A 25,350-nucleotide genomic window follows, 5' to 3' on the forward strand; every position below is an offset into this window, starting at 1 on the left:
ACACCTAGCTCTAATTTTGGGACAACGTCTTTCATATTTCAGTGTCTTGGGGAGGGGACTGGGGAGGATCCTTATCTAAAGTGTTGTCCTGCATTCTTCATTGAAGGAGTTGTCAAGCATTGAAACAGGCTGCCCAAGGAGGTGGTGGAGTCACCATCCCTGAAGGTGTTTAAGGAACAACTGGATGTGGCACTTAGGGCCGTGGTCTAGTGGACAAAGTGGTGTTTGGTCAAAGGTTGGACTTGATGATCTCAGAGGAGTTTTCCAACCTAAATTATTCTGTCATTTTCAGCCCTCAGCATTGGAAGAGAGATACAGTTTGTGCCTTCTTCAGCTAATGGCAACTTCATACCTTTGAAATGAACTGTGACAGAATTCACTGTTGTTCTTTGCATTGTGTCATGGTTTCTCACCATTAAGAATTACTGATGTACTATTTCTGATGTAATAAGCTCGCCATATTTTGGGGGCTTTTGAAACAGCTGTTGCATTGTTGTAGAAGAGCCTGTATGACTTAGTGGAGAAGAAATGCTTTTGTGAATAAGATAATCTAAGAATTTAGGCAGAACTAGAGCTCTTCAAATTCTTGATTAATAAATATCAAGCATCTTCACTTTTTAAATGTTTATTCCTTTTAGCTTGAAGAAATGTTTCTTGTGTGATTAATTGTAGGAATTAATTAGCTGTGGGAATTGGTGACTTCTTAGATTTGATTCATGCACATAGTGAATTGGGACATCTATGAAATGTGGAAATGAGAGGATCAGAATGATGGTGACAGTTTCCTTGACAGAAATGTTAAGTACTTTCATTGGGAGATAAGCAGAGCCTGTATTTGTTAAGGTAGTTAATATTTTTTCATGGTAGCATAGAGGGCTATTGTGTAATGCTCATCTGGGTTTCATGTGTTACATTTTTGTTCTCTCTGTACCTCTGGCCCTGGTGAGAAGATAAACAAGATGTTTGTTTAGAATTGTTGTATACAAACAGCCTTGTTTTAGTTAAAGCTTTCATGTGCAAAGGGTAATAATGTACTTGTTAATCTGCTTGGGTTGCCTTGAAGTTTATTCTTGAGGATTGAAATAGAGTTAACGAGTCAAAATTGGTGTTCTCTCTAGGATTTTCCTCTTACTCCCCTGTCTAAATTTCACATATCATATCAACTCTTGTATTAAGATGAGACAAGACAGGTAGAACTGAATTTGTAGCTATGACTTGGCTTCAGTCATGCTACTTATCTTGCTTGGTGGGTAGCACCCCTTTGGTGCCAATTGTTTACACATCCAACATATTATAATAAGTGTATATGAAAGACTTACTAAAAGGGTTTCAAGTAGACAGTTTCCTGGGGCATGGGTGTAGGGAGGATAGGTGTGATGGCATGTTTTGAGCCAAAGCCTGCAATTCTTGTAGTACAAATTCTTGCTAGAGCCTCACATGTGAGTCTCAGACAACCCCCAGGATAACTCTGCTTTTTGTGCTTGTTTTAGAGCACATCACTGTCTCTATATTCTTGAAAATGCTGTTTTCTGGTTCTTTTTGCACAAATTGAGTGATTTCATCCCTGTGCTGCTTGTGTTTATCCTTTCTTTTAGTGCAAAGGCTACAACTTGGTTGTAGAACTGTGGACTTGGGATTTTAGTATTCTTGTAATTGCTAAAGGTTACAAGAATTTTTGAAGACTTTTAGCTACAGGTGTTCCACTATTCTGCCTCCTGTGCAGCTGAACAGTTGTCTAATGTGCTTTTTGGAACAAATCCTCTGTGCCTCAGGCAGGTATCAATTGTCTTCACATGCCACAGTTCCTTAGAAATAAGGAACATCACTTAGTTCATCACTTAGTTGAAACATCTTGCATATACAAGGGGAACACATTTTTCTTTAACGTACATTGTACAGCTTTGTCACTATCATTTTACCCTCATGTATTCCAGCTGTCTTCAGAAAAGGAGATGAGAGGAAATTCAGCATCTCTAATTAGAATTTTCTCCAACCTGACTTCAGTACAAAAACTGCTGGGAACCCAACTCATCAAATGCTTTTGATAACGCAGGAGACTCTGTGTTACAGGGCTTTTTTTTCCTTGACTTGTCTCAAGGAAATAGTTAATTCAAAGTTGGGCTGAGAACTGATACCAAATAAAGTTACAAAGTGATCAACTTGGTGTTTCTATTAGTTAAGTTCTTTCCTCTTTGTGGAGAAAAGTAATAAAAATTATGCCACTATGAAACGGGGCATGGGGTTTTTACATATTGTAGGGTTATTTTAGCATTAACAAAATGGATATTTCATGGGAAAAATATTGAGTTCCTGTGGTCTAGAAGTGCATACATAATTGGTAGCAAGATTTGAAAAGGCAGCTTGCAAACACTAGACCAAAAATCTTTTATGCTTTTGGACACCATACATGACAACAGTCACACTGATACAGCTAACAGGCATTATTACTTTTATCACACTTCATATAATTTAATTTATATCAGATAGCCTGTGCAGAGCCTAAGCTTATTTTGGATGTGTATAATTGTTGCCTTTCAAATAAATTTTGCTTTGCTTTTAAAAGGTTGTCAGCTAACATCTCAATTTCTCTCTCTGTAATCCTGAGTTTACAAAATGCCTCTGCTTAGAGGACACCAGCATAAAAACTTGACCATGAAGAAGTTTACTTACTCCTTTTAAAAAGTCATAGCAGAAAGCCTTAAACCTACATTCAGTGTGTATCCTCAGCAAGTTTGCTGATGGCACAAAGCTGAGCAGTGCCATTGATACAACAGAAGAATGGGATGCCATGGAGAGGGAGGGACCTGGACAAGCTTGAGAAGTGGTACCATGAGAATTTCATGAAGTTCAACAAGTCCAAGTACAAGGTGCTGCACCTGGGTCAAGGCAATCCCAGATCCAGGTACGGATTGGAAGAGGAACTGAGAGCAGCACTGCTGAGAAGGACTTGGAGGTTCTGGTGGACAAATGCTGGACATGAGTTGGCAATGTGCACTTGCAGCCCAGAAAACCAACTGCAACCTGGGCTGCATCCAAAACAGCGTGGGCAGCAGAGTAAGTGATGGGATTCTGCCCCTCTACTCTGCTCTCGTGCGACCCCACCTGGAGTGCTGCATCCAACTCTGGAGTTCTTAGCACAAGACAAATGGGGGCCTGCTGGAGCAAATTCGGAGGAGGGCAACAGAGATGATCAAAGGGATGAAGCACCTCTCCTATGGAGACAGGCTGAGAAAGCTGTGTTTGTTCAGCATGGAGAAGAGACAACTCCAGGGCGATGTCATTGTGGCCTTCTGGTACTTGAAAGGGGACCTATAAAAAGAGGTAGATGTGATGCCTAAAAGGGGACTTTTTACATAGGCGCAGATAGTGATACAACCAGGGGTAACATTTTAAACTAAAAGAGGGGAGATTTAAATTAGATATTAGGAATACATTCTTTACTGCGAGGGTGGTGAGGCACTGGGAACAGCTTGCCCAAGGAGTTGTGGATACCTCATCTGTGAAAGTGTTCATGGCCACACTGAGTGGGACTTTGAGCAACCTGGTCTAGGGGAAGGTGTCCCTGCCCATTACAGGGGACTGGAACTGGATGATCTTTCAGCTCCGTTCCAACACAAACCATTCAATGATTCTCTAATAAAGGCTGTGAAGAGTTACTCACCTTAGAGTACCAGCTAATGATAGACATAGTGCACGTGCAGGTTGGTGTGAGGCAGTTTGCCTCTCCAGGTTTAGGGCTGCCACATTTACGTGCCTCTGATAATTCTGGCTTCCTTTGAGTTATCTTCAGAAGTATTTTGATTTCTATAACTCATAGTAATATATTAAAAAAACCCCTAAACACACACAAAAAACCCCCAAAACTCAGAACTACAGACTTCCAGAGATGAGAACAAGGAAGAAATCTGCTCATCTATCTCCATTACTTAATTTCTAGCAAGGAAAGGCCTTCTGTGTTTGAAATGGTTCTTTTTTCAATAAAGACTTGTGATTCTTTATATTTTGGGTTGATTCCCTACTGTGTATTTGCATGCCAAAATCCAAATGTGGATGCCTGTGTTTCTTCTCATTGTCTGACTTCTTAGCTGTCTTGCAATAACCATACAGATGTGATGCAAGTTTGCGTAAAGGTTTTCAGAAGTATTAATGGCTTTTGTTATTCCTCCCTTCACACAAATTACTGTGATTTAAATGTATAAATATATGTAATTGTGGAAATAGAAGCTTCACAAATTCTATAATAGTTTCTTATTATAATGCTCTCCATTAAAAAATTGTTCAAAATACTGTAAATATCTCAGCTTCCTATATTGATAGAAATGTCTGTGAGATTCTCCTCTTTGACATATAGAATTGTTGGGCTGTTTTCCTTTTAGAGAAGGTACTGTCTTCTGTTATGTGTCATTCCTTTTGCATATTTGAGTTCTTGAAGGCTGAATTTAGTTGTAGCTTCAGTATGCTCATGAGGTTTTCCTGGGCACAGGCTGTCATCAACAGCTAACTTTAGCAGGTTATTGCAGGTAAACCAAAGAAAAACAGGCTGGTTTTAACATGGATAAGAGTGGTTGTTTATTTTTTTTCATTTTGAACTTTATTTTTAAGCACTTTTTTACTTCCTTTCACTGGAGTGTTTGGACAGAATATATTTCCATCTCTCTTACGTAAACCTTGATTTCTGTATGCTGTTAGCTGCATGTTCAGCAGACCTTTCTTGTCTGCTTCTCTCACCACTACCAGCACCAGCTTAATGCAATACCATCCAGTAAACCACTTGTTATCTAGGGTGGGGAAGGAGGAAAGTGTAGTTACATTAATTCACAGTAAGAAAACCATTAGGGTTGTGAAAGTGCACGTTAGAGTCTTCCAGTGCAGCTCAGCTGACACTCTGCAAGGCCACGTAGTGCTTGCTGTAGTGCTTGTGCCCTGCCATAACTTGTACTGTCACTGACATGTCACTAACTTCTCACACCAGTGTTGCTGATGAACAGTGAAGCAAGCGTGGAAGTTGGTAAAACTTCAGGAATCCAAGTTATAAAGATCATGGTAGAAATATATGAGCTTAGTGCAAAACTTCACTGTACAGAGACCCTGTTTTCTACTTTTAAGCTCTGCTTCCACTGCCTTACGCTGATGTATTATCTGTTGTCTCCTGTCTCCCTTGCTGTTCTCGAGGTGCCTATGTCAGAATTGTACAACCTTGCCAGTTGGCATAACCAGTGTGTCAGTAATGCTTTGTCATTCCTGTTAGTGCTTCGTAGACTCCTTTCCTATACCATTAGTCCTTTGTAGCAAGATGATCAAAGCATATGTTCTGAGCCTTTCCTTGTTCATGGTCCTTGGAATCGGGAGGAAACAGTATCTGCTTGTTGCTGTTGGTTCCAAAACCAGGAATAAGGAGCTCAGGCTCTGACAACAGTATGTCTGCTGGATTTCAGCTAAAGAGGGTTGTTACTGCCTTTAATTTTAACATCCTTTTCAACTTATTGAACTATTTCTTTGAACTCAACAGATCTTCTCTTGACATTTCATTAACCTGGCTTCTTTGCTTTCAGTCATTGGCTTCAAGTGTTGGAAGTCATAAATGGAGAGAGAGTCATAGAGACATGTTTAGCATAGGCTGCTCTTTGTCATCTACAGCTCTGTATTGCAACACTTTTTCTTAGGCTGGGCAAAATGCTTACAATGCATGTCTGGCATGCTGTTCAAGGAATTTCAAGTACCAGATGAATCCCAAGGCTGGAGCTGGCTACCACAGTATCGTGTTGTTACACATTTGCAAAACCAAAATTGCATTAACCTCTTTAATTGTAATGCCAAATTGCAATCTCTTCTTTAGGCCCTTTTCCAGTGCTGCACAGTCTTGTTCTTCAGGTTTCTCCTTCCCATTAGATTGTTGTTCTTTGACTTTTCTTGACTGTGCTAGTTTTCATGTTTATCAATGTTCATAATTTTGAATGTTCTCTGTTCATACAAGCCTTTTAGCATTGATGTTCCTGATGTAACCACAGGTATTTGCAAATCAGCTATGCCTTAATGTATTCTTGTGCTGCTTCTGAACTTTTTAGTGAAGTGAAAGTAAAGACTGAATAACTATATGAGGCTTATAGAGGTATTTGTCATTGTTTTTTCTTCTTTTTGTAGCCAAAAAACCCCACAAAACCACTTTTCACCAAATGCTTCAAAGCTCAAACATACATGGGAAACATATGTGTGAAATCTGCATGCAAGTCTTTGTCTCCCCTTTGTCATCCATTCTTTGAAACTGTACTTTTGAAGTTTGGTTCTCGTAATGCCACTATGCTTTATTTCATCTGTTCATATTCAGCATAATTTTGATTGGATCAGAATTAGTTACAGCTTTTAAGAAGGCTTTATTTATTCTTTAATGCACCTTGCTCAGATAATTTCACCAAACATTCAGCCAGCAAATTATTACTGTTAGTCAGAATGTAAATTAGAGGCTGACGCACTTGCCTCATCACCTTACAAATTAAGGAGTTAATCAGTTTTTGTGTGATATTCCCCCATGGGGTTTGTGTTGCTGACTCACATACACTCAATATCTGCTCCTTTCAACAACAAGCAGGAGTGCAAATGAAGCTTGCTCCCCGCTGAGCATTCGCTGGTCACGGCATTCCAAATCCATCAGTCAGTGTATCTTCCTGATAGATATTATTGTCTTATTGCTCCTGGTTACCTCTTTCCTGAGCAGTGCTGGAATACAAAACAGACAATTAGGTATGCATACTTAAAGCTAATAGTGAAGACAGTGCTATAGGATTATTACGCATGTTATTGATGGGATAAACTGAACACGGAAATTCTGCTTTTGTCTAAATATTTCATACAGTATTTTTGTTAAAAAGCAGATACATCTAAATGATTTTTTCCATAGACTTCCGACATTGAACGAGTTTCTAAGGAACTAATTTTACAGTTCAAATTCTAAGGTAAGCTTGAGGGAGAGAAAGACAGTTTGATAGATGAACAGAAGTTGAAATAATTTTTGAGGTCACAGAAATCCCAGTTACAATTTGGTCTGTTTATAGAGTGATTAAAATACATAGAAGCACGAATTTACTTCTCTACCTTCACTATAATATTTATTTATTTTATTTCTATTTTATTTAGGGACAGATGCCACCATTTTGTAATGCAAACCTTCATGTCTTTTTTTTTTAAGTGAATAACTAGTTTTGAATTGTCTGACATATTTGTGTTATTTTTGATTTAATAGGGGTTTTTTTTACTGAAAAACCAGTAATTTTCTTTGCTTTAGGACAAATTTTTATGAAATTGATTGATCTAAAATTTAATTGTAAGAGTCAGGCCTCAGCCGTGCTATATATACACTATATATCAAACCATTAAACTTTGCCTTTTTAGTGTTGATTGTTGACTCTGTCCTTATATAATCCTGAACTCTGTCAACAAAATCTTGAGTGTGGCATAGCCCAAGAGGGAGAGCCAAACTTCCCCCTTTCCTCAGTGATAAAAATACTATATTTCTTCTGCTGTGGTTCTATCACCAAAATGGGAGTCCAGCCAGGCCTTATCAGGCATCATATTATACATAATTAAGGTCAGGGTGTGGATTTGCTTGGTTTTTTTTTTAAACAAGTCATCGGTTCCTCAAGGCTCCTGTAGGCATCCTGCCAGTTCCTTAGTATCTACACAACGTTATGGAAGTAAGTAAAGGAACTCAAAGTGAGCCACTGGGGAAAGAATCATATGGTTACCACTTTGAGTAACTGTGTTGGTTTTCAGCATGAAAGTGTTTAATCAGGTCGCTTATTCATCCTGCCTGTTGTTAAAACCTCTCTGTGCTATGTTTGAATGCCAATTAATGTCACTTTCATTTTCATGCCTGCTACTGTCTAAATTAAAATCTTACTTACAGCCCTTCTCTACAAGGTATAGCTTTCAGTTGGTAGAGTGTTCAACCTCTTTCTTTTTTCCTTTCCTTTTCCCCTTTCTGTACCTCTGTTGTGCTTTAGAAATATCACCCATTTCTTAGCTTCTGAAAGTGCACAAGTCTAGCCACATGCAAATTAACTGGCAGAATGTTGTTGTCAAATTCACCTGCTGTGTCTTAGTCCAGAAAAATAATCCTGCATTACTTCAGTCTGTAGCAAGAAGGGAAAAAACAAGGGATAATGGAGGAGTGGATTCCTGTGGCTACCCGAGGAATGCAGAAGAAATAATGATGCAGGAAACAAGTGATACAGGGAGAAAATGAAGTTTCTGGTGTTAGTTTGAGGATGGGAAGTTAAGCTTTTCTGTGCTTGCTGTTGTAGTGTACAGCTAGATGAATGTCTCTCCAGTTTCTCCGTTCCGTGGTAATAAAGGTACCCCACACTATGTGGCACCAAAAAAACCCCACCTTTTTAGAAAGGTTGGAGTGGAAATACCTAATTTTCAATTTGCTTAAATAATGCTATCTTTCTGTGCAAAGTTTGTATTTTAGAATAAAGTTTTTGGAATCATAGTGCAGGTAAGACATAGAATGGTTTGGGTTGGAAGGGAAAAGGACATCTAATCCAACCCCTCCTGCAATAGGCAGGGACAACTTTGATTAGAGCAGGTTGCTCAGAGCAACCAGTTATGTATTGAGAGTGAAGGGACAGTGAGGTAGTAACAGCATTACCTTTGCTGACTCCTGAAGTTTAGCTTTGAGTTGTCTTCAATTAAATAGTAGCTCCTACGTGCACAGAGCCATGCACACAGTGTTTTCTGGTAACCATCAAATCTTTCTGAAGCAATTCTGAATCTGAAAATGCTTACAAAAACTGTTAAGTGATTTTATTTTTTTCCCCACTCTATTCTTCCTGTTTGCAGACTTTTAGGTCTGAAAATACCTCATGTTTTCTCAATGGATTCAGCTAAGGGATTTTTTTTTTTTTTAGTAGTAGGAAGAATAATTGGAGATGTTTCTCCAGATTCTGAGATTAGCCTAAGAGAAGTGAAGGGGAGGAAGGAATGCATGTGAAGACAAGGAAGAAGAGTTTGAGAAGAGAACAGAAATTAATTTAATTTCTCTAATCTAGAAGCTGGATAATGCTTGCTTTTACTCAGTAATGTTTTTTAAGTCCCCAATATTTTCATGTTCCCAGTGGTTTTTATCTCCAGTGTACACATCTTATTTTCATTGTGTTGATCACTTTGCTAGAAGTCCTGCATGGTCAGGCACATAACTGTCCATTTAACAAAGTTTAATCTTACTGAACCATAAGAATAATTAAGTACCATGAAATGTGTATTTTGGGTAGACTGGGTAGGTGACCCTTCCCAGACTCAAGACCTCAAGACTTGCAAAGTATCTTAAGTGAAAACCTACATGTAGGAGTGTTCACCTGATTTTGCAAATGGACATGCGCTGTGTATTACAATGTTAATTATTAGTTACAAATTATATGCTAGGTTTATTCTTCGTGCGTGCTTGAGAAGAATGGTGTTGCAATATGCTTTTTGGGACTGCCTCAATGTATCTCCATACAAAAGTAGAAATCTTATTTTTCTCTTACAATATGCTGGTCATGTTTGCCCTCTGACCTTGAAGATGCAGAGTGAAGTACAAACAGCAGAAGTAATGGAGACATTTGCTCCACCCCAGTTTGTTATTCTACCGAAAGCAATTGTGACTTCATGTTTTATTTGGGCTACATTGGCCTCTCTTTTTGCCATGTAGCCAGGTTCCAGCCTGGGGAAGCCTTCCAATCACAGCAGAAATGCATGTTCAAAACTCCTGCAAGCAGTTTGACAATTTTAGTACCGTAACCATCAGAAAAAATTCATCTGCCAAGAACTTTTCAGAATATCCTGAGCTCTTAGAGCTTCACCTTCTCCTATCCTTTCACGCTCAAGGCCTTGCCTAGCTTAATTTTCTGAAAAGAGAAGGGATGATTAGGAGATAGAATTAATATTTATACTCTGATACTGTGGTGAGGTTTAGAGTCTGTTGCATTCTATACATTTCGTTTTGTTTCCAGAGAGGCTGATATTTCTGCACAGCCTTCTGATGACTGATGTCCCTTCAAACTCTCCAAGGTTATACCTGCTGCATCTTCACCAAAGCCAAATGTTGCTGCAAGCTGTCTCAGGGATGCTAATCCAGACATTCAGCTGTCAAAATCTCTCTTATTCTTCCTTCTTGCCTGGAGAACATACTAGAGGAATATTCTCATTGAAAAGTGGAGGTGTATCGTGTTCTAGTCAATGGAGCCTGAATAGAAACTTGGCTGACTTGCTGCTATGCGCTTCCCTTGGCCTGAGCTGAATCGCTCTCTAAGCTTCATTGATGTAATCTCAAAATGTATTTAGTCCTCGCCTTGGTTTTGTGCAGGAATGTTGCCCAGAGTGAAGAGATGAATGAATATTCAGGGAATGCCAATTTATAAAATAGTCCACTTTTGACTGCATGTTGTTTCTCTATGCACAGTCTTTTTTATGTGTTTGTGAATTTAGGAACAGTAGAATTTTACAGAAATGCTGTGGCTAGTTTTTTTCAGAGATGTGACGTGAGACTGGATGCATCTTTGGTCTGGCAATATATTCATGTGTTAGCTGGATGGTTTGTTGCTGATAAACTTGGGAGTAGTGAGTGTTGTTATGTCCAGACAGGAAAACAAGAATGATTTAAGTGATAACTATGGGGGATTTTAGTAGATGTAACTATCAAGACTAACTCCTATCTCTTTAACTGCACTAAGGCTTCTTTTTGCAAATCTACAGGTGAAACATTCATACATAAAATGTATTTATAATGTTGCAGAATACTAATATTTTATAATACTTGATTCTGTCCAGTCATTGACTAGTGGCAGCAGATCTGGTGGATCAAAATGGAATAAAGACATTTCTGTAGACTTTACGACCTCAGTGGTTTGGAGGATAGCATTCAAGATTTTGTGTGTTTGCTACTGTACTCTGCAGCTTTATAAAATAAACATAACTTACCTCTAATCTGTACTTTTTCCTCAGTTGAAATACATGAGGGGCTTATGTTAGATCACATTGGAAAGAAATATTGATAAGACCTTCAACAGGATGTAGATTTCTAAAGGAAATTTCTTGGTCTGAAACAGATTTTTTTTCACTTTCAGAACATGCCACATGTTTATGTCTGTAATACAAGTGTCCTGAAGAGGTGTGAAACTTTTAGTGTTCTTGAGTCACCAGTTGCCAGTTGCTCTGCTGTTTGAAGGACAGCAGAGTTGATGGTGATATGGAGAAGACCAGTTAGAGTGGTCAGTGATGGAGCAACTGCCTTGAGGAGCGACTAAGAAGGCCGAGACTCCTGAAAGAGTGGAGAAGGCTGGGGGCTTTGACTATTTATAAAAGCATGAAGGTAGTAGATAAGTTGAATGCATTAGGTATTTACCAAATCTTGTGATACTTGAGCTAGCAGGCATTCACTGTAACTAGGTGATTAATTTAAAACAGAGCACGTATTTCTTTAAGTAGGAGGTGAACGGCTGCTGCAGGAATTCCGAAGGCAGAGTATCAGCAGGTTTGAAAAGGCATTAGACAAATTCATATGCAATAAACCCATAAATAAATAGTGACAGGAACAGCTGAGGATGTGTGTCCAACACCCCTGCTGTTACCAGTGTGGATTCTGAACAAGTACAAGAGAAAGAGATTGCATAAAAGAATCAGGCTTGTGTGTTTTCCTAAGTGGTGTCTTCAGTTAAAATTGTCAGAAACAAAATGTGGATCCAGAAGATAATTCTTGTATTTGCTTGCCATGTTTGTTTGATTTGCTCTTTATTTGTAAAGAACCACTTTTCCCCTACAGATGATACTGTTTTTTTCATATGAGATATCCTAAACTGACCATAATTTATTTCTTGCATGTTTTACAGTGAACAACCCTATACCTTCCAACCTGAAGTCAGAAGCTAAAAAGGCAGCTAAAATACTACGAGAATTTACAGAAATAACTTCCAGAAATGGACCAGATAAAATTATACCACGTGAGTAAAGAAAATGCTTTGATTCAGCTAAAACCTTCAGGACTCCCATGTGCTGCAGTCATGCTGTCTTTACCAATTCCCTCTGTTTTCACTGACCACAACTTCGAGATGAATGAAGATTTTGGGTGCTATAACTTCTTTGAAAATATTTTGAAAGTAAAGGGTTTCAGTTTGCTGTATTCTTGGGAGATGTTACTTACTGGGAGAGATCTTTTGAGTGTTTACCACTACAAGGTACCTGCACTGGAAGGCTTCCCTCTGGGATGGATGGACTGTCTCATGCTCAACCCTGTAAATGTATCTTCTTAAGAGAGAACCTGGAATAGTAGCTCTAGCTCTTGAATATCTGTGTTGATTAGAATGAGCTAGATGAAAATCACTTGAAGCAAAGAGATTGAGGGTGCATTTTCCCTTTGATACTAGTTTAGCACTCTTACTTGCTGCTGGCCTCTTTATTTTTGCACTTGTTACTCCGTGTTTTTTCTAGCGTCTTCCTCCATCCAGTGTTGCTGGTTGTGGTTTTGAATCCATAACTGTTATGTTCTGGAAGGTCTGCAATAAGATTTGCAGGATGATGACACTGTCTTTGCCACAAACACTGTCTAATGATACAAACTTCTTAGGCTGCTCTGTGTTGTTGCGATTTAAGTTTGGACTCCTCCAAAAATTTGTGGAGACTACATCTCATATTCAAGTCTTAAAAAGTTAATTCATATACACACTGCCTGTTTTCTGTTTATCTTGCCAAGAGTACTCACACACAATGTGTGTGGCACTATACAAACTAATTCTATGCATGCTAATCAGGACAGGTGAAGCAGTTGTGGCAGTCTATAGATTGCCACAGGCTAATGTGACCTGCGGCTACATTTGTGGTTCTCTGTGGTGGAGGTGTCATTATCAGTTCAATTTTTTTTTTTAAACTTTAAAAAGTTTTCTTTAAACTTTTGCTTCGATTATTTGACTCTTATATGTTCAAATTTATTAACTGTTGAGTTTTATTTTCCCCTTCTCTTAGAACTTCTCTTACAAGGTCTTGAATAAATGGTTTTGCTGTTTCAGCTCACGTAATAGCTAAAGCCAAAGGCCTTGCAGTTTTGTCTGTTATCAAAGCTGGATTTTTGGTGACTGCTCGAGGTGGAAGTGGAATTGTATTAGCTCGGCTTCCTAATGGAAGTAAGTGGATATTTTCCTTTTGTACTTCATGAGAGAATTAAAAGAGATAAAAATATTTTTTTTCATTATTCTTTTCACAGTATTAAACAGGAGATGTGTGATGAGTCAGGCAAGTAGGTGACAGGTGACAATGTTTGGTGTGAAGGCTGTTTTCAAATCTTTGTACATTTGTTTGACTAAATGTAAATGCTTTCAGTATCTTTGTGGAAAAGGATGAAATATAAAAGTACATAGTATAGAATTAATTTTAAAAATGTATTATATCTGATTATAAACAAGTGTATGATAAATAATTTGTAACAAGGAATTGTTTAGATCGTGAGGGTTTGTATTTCTTAAATCCTTTCTTGTAGGATGAAGCATTATAGTTATGAATCTACTGTAGTGGTTTTGAACATAGTTTTAAATAGAGAATTTGTCAGTATTTTTTAAGTGTAATAATAAAATGAGTATTTCTTGTAATATATGGTTAAAATTCTGTAAATTTATCTTGTTTTACACAACAGCCTGGTCTGCTCCTTCTGCAATAGGAATTGCTGGCCTTGGTGGTGGATTTGAAATTGGAATTGAGGTATGATTTTGCATTTAAAATACTTGTTGGTAACTTTTTTTGCAAGAAATTAAAATTCATTGACAAAGGTCTAAATGTTAGTGAGATAGTAGAATCTACTTTTATGTACAAAAAAATTATTATGAAATCCATTTATGCAAGACAAACAAAAGAGGAGTTTTGATCCTATCAGTCAAATTGTTAGGAGACATTTAGATGAAAAGAAGTGACATGGCAATTATTTCCTTGATTTCTGACCTCTATCAGACTGAATTTTTCACTTATTGAAAGCTTCCTGTCAGTGTTCACATATAAGACAATTGAAGTTAATTGAAACAGTATCCTATACTTGATACTGTGTCAAATGCTTCACTAAAGAGCGCAGGGACTCCCATCTGGCAAGAAACAGTGTAAATAACTGAAGCTGGAGTAAAATGGACTCCACTTAATGTTACTGTACTTCACACATTTCCCACTCACACTTGTGGTTACTGATACGACCCTTCAGTTTGAAAGCACCAGAACTGGTGATGCCTCTTCTGAAGGAATGCTATAGAAAAGGAGCCAGTTTCCAGCCAGCAGAAATGCTTAAGTAAAGGACTGCCAACATATTCAAAGAAGCCCTGGTGAGCTGAGCCCTGACAGCGTTCTGCCTCTGCTTCCCATTTCTTCTTCCTCACAGCTCCTTCACACTCGTATGTTTTCATCTTTCCCCTGCTTCCCCACCCTAGCCTCCAGACTCATCCTTCTCTTTTTCTCAGCTTAGCTTCTTTTCTGCTGATTCCCAAAGAAAATCAGAGTAACAATATGCTGCCAACAAGCTCTCTTGCAATGGGCATTCTGCTCTTCAGAAGAATCCATGTATAGCTGATCTGGGTGATCCATGTGAGCCCCCAGTACCTCTACAGCTAACCAGCTATCCCTGTCCTGACAGCCAGTCAGCCAGCACTCGCGTAATGAGCAACAGATCAATATTTTATTCTCTCCTCATTGTTCACTGTGTGATCTCAGGCATTATTGCATGCACTTTTTAAAGAATGATGTGAATACAAAATCATTAATTTTTGTAAGGGATTTTCTTTGGTTGTTGGATTTTCTTTGGTCTACAGGATCTGAATGCATTATGAAGTGTTCAGTTTGAGCCCCAGAGTTTTGTTGTGGGGTTTGTTTGGTTTTATCTTTTCTTTTAAGCTTCTTCATGTGTTTTGATTAATCTATGAAATTTTCTTTCAATCATCCCCATCTGATATTTTAGATAACATAGACATTTCCTATTGATACTTAAACAAATAATACAGAAGCTATTTGTGAGAGGGCTTTTTCTCTGAGTAATACTGTGCCCTTCATTTGAAATTTTAGTCAGCTTAAAAAATGCTGTTTCCTTACTGGCATTATTATAACACAATCTTTTTTATTTCTTGTAGAAAATGTATGTTATTCAGAAATACTGGAGTGACTTAGGAGCCCAGAGTCCAATTTCAGCATTCTTCTAGTCCTACATAAACTTAGATGTTTTAGAAACTAGGTGAAATTTATTTCTGTAGGAGAGATTATAGTTGACATGGCTGTAGTGATATGTATGGACAGTTTTAAATAACAAGAAGGAAATCACAAACTTCAGAAGTCACAGTGACTCGGTACCTCAAATTAAAGACCCGTTTTAAAATTCATATAAATGCTTTCCTTGAAGGTTTTCTCACTCTGGATTTTCTTATCTTTAACAACGGATTCATAGGAGGAAGCAGTATCCTGAAAAAACATTCTCCCTTCATCCCTGGATCATTCAGAAACTGCTCCTGTAGCCATCTTTTGTTTGGGATGGGGTGGAGGTTACCAGGGGGCTAATAACAAATACCTCTCTTATGCTGTGTGTAATACTTCTAGGACAGCCTTGTTTTGCAAATAATCTGGTATTTCCTCTTGTATTCCCTGCTGTCACTGTTTGGAATTTGGGGTAAGTTGAAAGTTTTTTTCTGAGCCTGGCTTTCAGTCAAGTCCATCAGATGAAAGATCAGGTGCAGTAGTCCTTGGGTGCATTGCTATCTCTTCAGTTATTAGGTTTAATAGGTTCTTGAAGCAACTGAGTACATCTCATATTCAAGTCTTAAAAAGTTAATTCATACACACACACCCCCACACACAGATATATAAAACTCCTGTCATGAAAATAAAGTTTTATCAATAGCACCTGTACCCTTTTTGGTTTTTATTCTTTGGACAGGAATTTTTGTTTAGTAAGTTCTGTCTTGCCTTTATTAATATAATTACAGAAGAATCAAAATGATTCACATCTGAAAATGCCTTCATAATTGTTTGTATAAGCCATAGAAACTAAGAAATTGTCAATTAAGAGTTTTGAATTAAGATAGAGTTTGTGTTATAGCTGTTGTTTATCACATACTGACCATATCAGCACTCTGAAAAAAATCAGTCAAATTTGATTAAAAAAGTAGTTGAAAGGATTTTTCATTTCAAAATACCTTGCAGAAAAAGAATCAACTTTGTCATGAAAGCTGTTTCAAAATAATCCTTTAAAAGAAAGAAAGTTCTTCTGTGCTGTTCTTTCTTCTTAAAAAGCGTAGTACTTTTATTTGATATTTTATAGGTCTCAGACTTAGTGATCATACTGAATCATGAAAGAGCAGTAGAAGCTTTTGCCAAAGGAGGGAATCTGACACTTGGAGGAAACCTTACTGTGGCAATTGGACCTCTGGGGAGGTGGGTAAAATGCTTTCAGAATAAGGTATATATGGAAGATAATTTTTAAAAGCCACATTGATGTGGCATTTTTTTTATATGTTACAGAACAACCTGGGCAACCTGTATGCTGACTGGACCATATTGTTCTTGCCAATCACTCCTTTTCTTCTTTTCTTTTCTTTTCTTTTCTTTTCTTTTCTTTTCTATTAAGTCATTTAGTGATAGAAGGAAAGTGTTCTGAGATTTGCTCTCTTTTTGCAGGAGACTGCTTGGCTAGGCTCAATGAAGAGCACAGGTGCTTCTGTGCCTGATAGAACTATGATTTTTAGTAACATAGGGGTCTGTGCTTTTTGGTCACCACAGATCTGCCCAGCAGTAAATAAAAACTACACCAAATAATTTCTTTTAAACCTTTTCTGTAGTTAAGGTGAAATAACCACTGAATAATTTAACTTGGAAACAAACCTTGCAAGACTGCTACTCCAACCTCCTGCTCAAAGCAGGAGATCTGTTACAACTTTAGGTCAGGTTGCTCAGTCCTTTTTTCCAGTAGGGTCTTGAAAATCCCCAGTGATGGAGACTGCTTGGTTCTCTGGGCAACCTGCTCTACTGTTCAGTTATCCTGCCTTACATCCAGTCAAAGCATTTCTTCTTTCTATTTACATCAATAGCCTTTTATTCTTCCACCATACCATAAAGAACCTGGCTTCATACTCTTGATTACCTCTCCATAGATACTTGAAGCCTGCTGTTAGGTTTGCCCCAAGTCTTCTCCAGGCTTACCAAGCACAGCTACCTCAGACTCTGCTTATGGAATATGTGCCTCCTTATGGCTGTTTTTTTTAATGATGATGAAGTTTTTACTGATGGTTTTTAATCTTTTCTAACACAGTAAAAGGATGATACTTATTCCACAGAAGAGAGAGAGATCTGTGGATCAGGGAAAGCAGTGAATGTCATGTTTCCCTGAAAAGACATTTAGTACACTGTCCTGCAACATCTCTGTGTCCAAGCTGGGACATAGGTGTCAGGATGGGGAGACTAGCAAACAGGTGAAGAACCAGATCATCAGGTTAGAAGAGCACTGGTAAATGGTTCATGTTGAAGTCTGAAGCCAGATTTCTTTGGAATTCCTCAGGAGACTCTTCTAGAACCTCTTCTGTTTGGTATTTTTATCAGTAACCTAGAGGAGCAGTTGCAAAATATATTCTTCAAGTTTGTGGACAACTCCAAACCAGGGGTTGCAGCCAATGCACTTCAGGGTAGGGCCACCATTCAGAGCAATGGACCTAGAGTGTGTAGAGCAAAGATCCAACTCCATGAAATTAAGCAAGGACAAGCACAAAGTTCTGCACTCCTAGGAGAAGTTCCTTGGATGAACCCCCTGCCTTCTCTATAGGGCTGAGCAGCTGCCCTGTAGAGAAGGTGCTGGGATCCTGGTGGGCAGTGGGGCTAAGCCAGCAGTTGATTCCTGACAGAAAAGGCAGTGAACAGTGTAGGGGGTTGCATCAACGGGACTGTAACCAGTCGATAGGGAAAGTGATTATTCTCCTTTGCTTGACATTTCATAGACTGTGCCTAGAATACTGTGTTGAGTTTTAGCCCTGCAGAAAGCTGTTTATAAACCTGAATGTGTGCAGTGAACAGCTACCCAAATGGCCAGGGAAATGCAGTGTGTGAACGATGAGGCTGGGGGAGCTCAGCTTATTGAACCTAGATGAGAGGCTGCATTCCCAAGAGGGCATGACCAAGAAGACAGATCTCAGTTCATTATAGAGGTGCATGGCACGATAATGAGAGGTAGTGGTCATATATTGAAACAAGGAAGGTTCTGACTGGATATGAGGAAAAAAAAATTGACATGAATAAAATTGAGTGCTGATACAGGTTACTCAGAGTGTCTGTGGAATTATATCCTTAGAATTGTTCAAAAACTGGCTGGACAAAGTCCAGAGCAACTTGCTCTCAATTTGATATTATATCCTTTTTGAAATGACTGCCTGATGTGTCTTTAAACCTAAAATATTATGTGATCCTGTGAAGGAAAAATACTGTAATCTCCCAAATCTATTGAGGTCCAATAAGGGCTTACTTGAAGAGTTTTGTGCTGACCATAAAGTCTAGGAGGATTTGGAAATATTGAACAGGGTTTCAGTCACCAGTCCAAACATAATTGGATAATTTTAAAATGTGATTAAAGTGTGGCTTAATAGTTTTCAGAGGAGGCTGTTAAGATCCAGTTATTAAAATTATTACAGAGATGCTTCTGCCCAAATAAGGTGCAAATGAGACCATATGCTGAAGTCAATGGTATGGATTTTATTTAACAGTAAATGGGAGGGGGGGAGAGAGAGAGAAATAGAAAAAGAGGAAGAGGGCAGAGAAAGAGTGACAGAGAGACAGATTGAGTAGAAAATATCACCACTCTGTGGATCCCAACAATGTCCTGTTGATCTTCTTCTGGTCTTCTCGGTGGTGAGGGTTCCATGAAGCTTAGAGTTCAGTGGATTAATACATGTTCAGGCTAGTTGAGAACACCCAGGTACCTCCCCTGGTTGGGAAGTTTGACACCATCTCTTGCCACAGGCTCTGGATCTGTTGTATCCCTTTGCATGGCATTCAGTCCTCTGGTGCAAGGCCTCAGGAATCAGTCTGAGGGTGCTTTGGGAGTCTTTGATGATTTATGATCCCTTCTCAGACGTGACAGCTGCCTCTCTTGTCAGTGCATTGAGTCAGTTATGTCCCATCAGACCTTCCCCGGGGGAGGGACTGGGAGTTGTGTAAGGGAGAACAATTACTGTGATAAAAGGTGCCAACCCACCTTGCAGGATTTGCCTCTTTTCAGCCTGAAAGCCCAGCTTGCAGCCTCCCCCTCTGTCCTGAGTGAATCTCACTGCACACCAAAACTCACCTACCCTCGAAGGATGCAAACCTGGCCTCAGCAAATCACCCTGGAGCCTCCTTGATTGTTCTGAGTCATAAACCATGAACAGTCCAGTCTCTCGGAGACCTAATGGGGAGCATTCCTATGAGACAATGTTGTTCTGTGCTTCTGTCTTAAAACAGGGTTAAAATAAAATGAAGAATTAAAAGACAATTGCTGTTCATGCTACAAAACCATTTTGAAGAATATCAACCAAAACTTTTTCCTTCTAGAAACTTAGAAGGGGACGTTGCCCTAAGAAGCTCTGCTGCTGTCTATACATACTGCAAATCTCGAGGACTGTTTGCAGGTGTATCTCTGGAAGGGACCTGTTTAATTGAAAGGAAAGAAACAAATCGCAAGTAAGCTCTTAAAATCTAGAAGATTCAGTGAAAGCATAGTGAAGAATTAACTAAGACACATTCACTTTAGAAAAAGATGTTTTTGTGAAAACATACTATATTCAGTTTAGAATTTCTTGAGGGACAAGGGTTTCTTCAATTTAGACATCTTGAAATGGGTGTTCAGATGATACTAAATGTTTAGGGATTATTTATCTGTGGCAGGTTGCCCTTAGCTAGCCACCACATGCCAGCCCAGTTGCTTTGTCACTCCCCCTCCTCAACAGGATGAGAGGAGAAAAAGTATGATTACAAGCTCATAAGTTGGGATAAAGGCAGTGAGATCACTTACCAATTGCTATTTCAGTGAGAAAAACTCCAACTTCATCAAGGGGAAATTAGTTATTTTCAGTTAATAAGAGAATAGGATAATGAGAAATAAGAACAAATCTAGAAAGCAACACCTTTCCCCCCCACACTTTCCATCTTACTGGGCTCAACTTCAATCACAGCTTCTCTACCTCCTCCTCCCAAGTGGTGCAGGAAAATGGGGGCTGTGGTCAGTATTCCAAATTTACAGCTTTGAACTAGTTCTGTCATTTCTCAAAATATGATCAGTAGGAAAAAGGCAGGGCCAGGGATGGAGATAAGGGAGCATTTGCACAAAGTGAATTTATCTAGAACTTAAATGGAATAATAGTCAAATACCTGCCATCTTTATTTTTTTGTTCCAGGTTTTATGGGCAGGACATTCGTGCTAGTGCCATCCTGCTTGGTGACGTGCCTTTCCCTGCTCAAGCAAATGATCTTTATGAAATTCTAGCATCCTTCACTGAAGTGTATGAAAATGAAGAGCAAAAAAATAATCCAGGAAAATCTGTAAGGGAACAAAGAAGGGTTTGTGCACTTCTTTTTCATATAGGGTTTCTCTGTTCCTGAGCTGTTCCTAGTCAGTGTTAATGCTCGTGTTCATGTGGCATTTTTAGCTTCTCTATTGGATGACTGAAGGCATAGCACATGTCAGTTACTGCATGTGGAACATTTGTTCAAGTATTTCCCTGCTAGGGTCTTGTGGACAAGAATGTTGCTGGGTTTGCTTTGCATCTTCCAGAATAACAAAGTATACACTTGTTTTGTAATTGTGCCGTGTAATTGTTGTGTAATTGTTATCAAATCTGAGGAGATGATTAGGAATGTTTGATCAAGTATTTTTAATCAAGTTAATTGCAAATTGGATACTCTTAGTTTTTCTACTTTTTCTGTCTTCCATTCAAACAATCACATTTATAATGTAATACTTGGACTGCAGAAGATGCTTTCTTACAGATGTTAATCTTACGGATAGACAAAGCATTTACTTTAAGCTTTGTTAAACCCGTTGTGATTTACTTCAGTGTCATGTGTATGTCACTAGTGTTTAGTACGCTTCTTGGGTTCCTACAAGTTCCGCGGAGAAAGTGTAATTAAAATTTTTTTTCAGTGTAACTTGACATACTTCTAGGCTATGAAGTCACAATCTAGGTCCACATGTGATGCAATGTTTTTAAAAAATTTGTGTATTTAGGTAAATGACCCACCTGCTAGACCATCATCCAGACCAGAGCCACCTAAACCCACTGTTAGACCTACACCACCAGGTGAAAATTTTTGACAATGACTAATTAATTCTCTTCATAAAATCAGAGCATTAAAGCTAATTAGTACTATACAGTTATTATAGCAGCTGTCTCTATAAAATGTTTTTTAAATGCTCTTCCTTGGACAAACACTGAAAGCCTGTTGATACAGTGCCATGAGTGATAAAGAGTAAAGGATTTGTTTGTTTGTTTTATATTAATAAACCTTTTCTCTCTGACAGATTTGCTATGGAAACAGTGTTTTTCTAGTTACAAAATCATGTAATAATTCAAAGGAAATATTTATTTTACTGGACACATAGAAGCCCCATAGTACAATGAAACTTCTTAGTAAACAGAACAGTCCTACTAGAAACTGCTAGTCCTAGTTCTAGAAACTTTTGGTTTCTAGAAATCATAGTTTCTTTTTAGGTTGTCATTATCTTTTAATCATTAGAGATTTTACAGTAGAGCAGAAGAGGCAGAATTTTGGTTCTTTGACAGTTTGTCTTAACAAAGTGCTTTCATTCAAAGTGAGGCTTTACTGTGCAGCTCCTCTTGTTAACTTAATTCTCTAGTGAAGGATATGAGGAAAAGTCCATATTTCTTTCTTCTGCACTGCTCTTTAGTTAACTACAATCATTTAATAACTGTTGAACTTGTATTAGAGGAGCTGTATACAAGATATAACAATATATGTGAGCATGTCATATAAGCTGCTACTTTATTGTCTCTTTCAGCTAAAAAGAATACAAACAAACTTTATCCTGAACTTCCCAATGATTATGCATCTGTGGGTAAGTACTAAGCTTACACTTATTTTATTAATACAGTGTAGAATCTGAGAAGCCCTAAAAGTACTTTGAAAGATATGTAAAAATATCTGGCCACTGATATTTTGCTTTATTGTCCATGTGTTAAAAAGAGATTCATGTCTTGTATGCTCTCCTGAAAATATTTCATAAACATTAATCTTATTCCCTGGCTTTGCATTCTAACGATGATGTTCTTTTCTGAGCAGCCCAAGTTCTTCTATTTTATTCTGTGAGCTTGAAAAATGCACTTGAAATAGTAAAATTGGTTTATGTTACCACCTAAATGAAATTAAAAAGAAAGCTGATACAACAAGCTTCTATCCAAGTCCTTATGCAATGTACTGTAGTTCCTGTTTTAATTTTAAAAGTGCTTCCACAGATCATACCTGATAATGCTGGCATAAACACAGATTTACATTGCTTCTTCAGATTTTTATATTGAAATAACTCCACGTTATACAACTTGTTTGTTGTTCCATTGATTCTCTTATGTTTAAAGCACTTTCAGCTCTAACAGGAGAATCTTACGATCCAGTATTTGCATTCCATATTACATATATATACATATATTAATATGTACTTATATTTTCACGTATGGCATGCTCCACTTGAAAATAAAATTAAACAGTATATCTCTTTTTTACTTCTGCAAATAGAGCTAAAATTGAGCTTGCTAATAGATCACAGTGAAAAGTCTATTTCAGGCAAAGAGTAATTAGAGCTTTTCACTAAAAATTAAGATAAATTATGTGTCATTGTTTTTACATTCTTTTTCATATCTTCTCTTCATACACATTCTTGATATGTGTGTCTGTTGAAGGGGCCAACATAGGAGTATCTTAAGCTGAGATGTCGATGTGACTTCTGCAGATCAGAGACTTCCTGAGAATCCAAATTTGTTATTGTATTGTAGGATTTTTATGAGGAAAAGAAGGATGACTCTAGTGGTCTCTACTCGATAGCTGTCATCCAAGAGAGAAGATTTGGTCTTTTGGCCATTAAAACTAAGCTTTCCCAGACTTACAAAAGCCCTGACCAGCTTAGAACAGGTTTATAAAGCTTGTACACATTTGCTGTATTGAAGGGAGTGCTCTTCTATTCAGGTGAAAGTGACAAGGTAAAAATATTCCAGACCCATCTGTTGAATGGCTTTCAAGATTCCTTGAAATCAAAATACAGATTCAATCAGTCTGCTACTGGGGATTTCTAGCAATTTCTAGAAATATACAAGTTTATCTTTGAGGAATGCGAGGGGCAGTAGGATCTTGTCCAAATGATGGCATGGTATACCTTTCTTTGTGTTGCAGATTATATTTCCATAGGTAACAGTTCAAATGCTTTCTGAATCCACAGAAATACTCAGTGTTTCTAGGCTAAAGGTTTTTTCCTATCACTGGGAACAATCAAGGTCGAAGTCAGTTTGCCTGAGTGTTTCAACTACCGTAGCCTATGTGCATGTTGATGGGAGGCTGGAAAAGAGTTGCAGTCCCTTTCACAAGGTGTGTGTTAATGCTGGGGAATGAACTAGAAAGAGCCATAAGGCCATACCTCCTGTCAATAATCTGTTTCTGCCTATTTATAGTCCACATTATTTCAACAGAGCTACCTAGCAGCTATAGCACGTACTAGTCGATCTTTATTGCAGGAGTAGTTGCTGTTACGGATATTCTTCTACAGTGATCTGTAAAAAACATATTCAAAATTTTTTGTGTCTTTCTAATTTTAAAAATATATATAGATAATCAATAGAAGAGTGAATTAATCTTATCTTTAGGAAGCTACATGTTAGGTATAATGGCTGGTGTGGAGTTAGGTTTTGATGTTGAACAACAAGCTTGTCTGGGTTGCAAGTAATAAGGACTTGCCTTTGGTTGGGGAAGGGGCAACCTGGCATTGTGTTACCAGCATTTGGTTTTGCAATAGTTATACAAGCAGTAGAAAGGCTGAAATATTAATTCTTCTCATTAGATGAAAGAAGAGCTGGACTTGTGGATGAAACATTTTTAATTATTTTCTGTGTACTTGAATTATGTAGATAAGTAATGTAATATAACCTACTTCAAATGCAAGAAGAAAGATAAATGAAAAACATGATTCTCTAAACTGACAACATGATACTTGAACTCAGATGCAAAGAGATTGTTTTCATGTAACTGAATAATGCTTAAGGTAATACATTTAGTTGTAAAATGAGCTTCAGTACTGTTTTAAATGTTTCCAGAAGCTTGGGAATACCACACATTTTATTTAGATGCAGTTTAAAAATTGCACAGGCCTTTTACAATTCTGGGAAGTAAAACCCCAAAACAACCACAGCAAAAAACCGCAACAAACTAACAGCTGATACAGTTATTGTGATTCAGTGAAGTATGTAGTTTCTACACTAGCAGAGATTTTTCTGAAGACTCATTAAATAAAGAAATTTGATTTGCTTATGAGTATGAAAGTTCATGCGTTTTCCTTTACTAGAATTAGGCATTTGCTTCTTCATTTTTCTACTTGTCCCCTCTTTGTTGTAAAATCTACTAAAAGGGCTGACTGCCCTTCCAAAATTTGTCACCACAATCTAGCTTTTCTTTTTCTAGATGAATGATTCTTTGGACTTCTGTACCACATCTGTAATACAAAAACCCCATGATTCTTCAGTGACTACTTGGACATTGTAGACTCAGGAGTTTATTTCATTTGGACAATTTTTTTAGATACATTAAGTTCATAGTTTGTCGCACTGGAATATCTAACCCTAGATATTAGATTTCATTAGTGTTATGATTTCTATGATTTTCTTTTTCTGCTTGGGGTTCTGCCATGGAGCAGCAAGTAACCAAAAAATGTAGATAAATGGTTACTTACCTGCCTACCCTCCTAACAGTTTGCTGAATAGTATACCTTTCTGAAAATGTTACAGTGATGTGGTTTCCCAGTTGAACTGGTAGCAGCAGGAGTAGTGATCTGCTAGTAAAAGTTGGACCTGGGTTGAGGTGAATGTTGGTGAGAACTGAATCAATAACAGGCAGTTTGTTCAAATCAGAAGTCAGATATTTTTCACTTTTTCTTCAGCTCAGCTAATCAGAAAAGGAGTGTTTCACATGTTTGGAAAAGAATCGCTTGGCATTGCCAAGATGCTAAAGCAATCAGGAAACAGACTTGAGACAGAAGTGGGGATGAAAACGGAAGAAATTCTTTCCTTCCAAGCAGAGTTCTTTCACTATTCATTCACAATGATCAAAATTCACCATGTGCTTGAATTCTTA

General features: G+C 37.9%; 1 protein-coding gene across 6 annotated transcripts in view; it reads left to right on the plus strand.

Annotated features, from left to right (window-relative positions):
* Positions 1–25,350, plus strand: part of SH3YL1 (SH3 and SYLF domain containing 1) — a 47,891-nt gene that overhangs the window by 1,379 nt on the left and 21,162 nt on the right. For 2 of the 6 annotated variants that reach the window (XM_042017336.1, XM_042017337.1), the window contains exons 2-9: positions 11,865–11,975; positions 13,038–13,151; positions 13,658–13,722; positions 16,307–16,419; positions 19,558–19,686; positions 20,400–20,562; positions 21,230–21,302; positions 22,022–22,078. In XM_042017336.1, coding sequence (XP_041873270.1) covers positions 11,865–11,975; positions 13,038–13,151; positions 13,658–13,722; positions 16,307–16,419; positions 19,558–19,686; positions 20,400–20,562; positions 21,230–21,302; positions 22,022–22,078 — 825 coding nt within the window. Of the gene's footprint in view, positions 1–11,864; positions 11,976–13,037; positions 13,152–13,657; positions 13,723–16,306; positions 16,420–19,557; positions 19,687–20,399; positions 20,563–21,229; positions 21,303–22,021; positions 22,079–23,449; positions 23,596–25,350 lie in introns of all 6 variants that reach the window. The other 4 variants (XM_042017340.1, XM_042017339.1, XM_042017341.1 and 1 more) reach the window with 4 other exon arrangements.

Source organism: Corvus kubaryi, unplaced genomic scaffold, assembly GCF_017639235.1.
Source record: "Corvus kubaryi isolate FWS band 111438036 unplaced genomic scaffold, C.kubaryi_AGA036_p1.0 split3-73, whole genome shotgun sequence".
Taxonomy (NCBI): domain Eukaryota; kingdom Metazoa; phylum Chordata; class Aves; order Passeriformes; family Corvidae; genus Corvus; species Corvus kubaryi.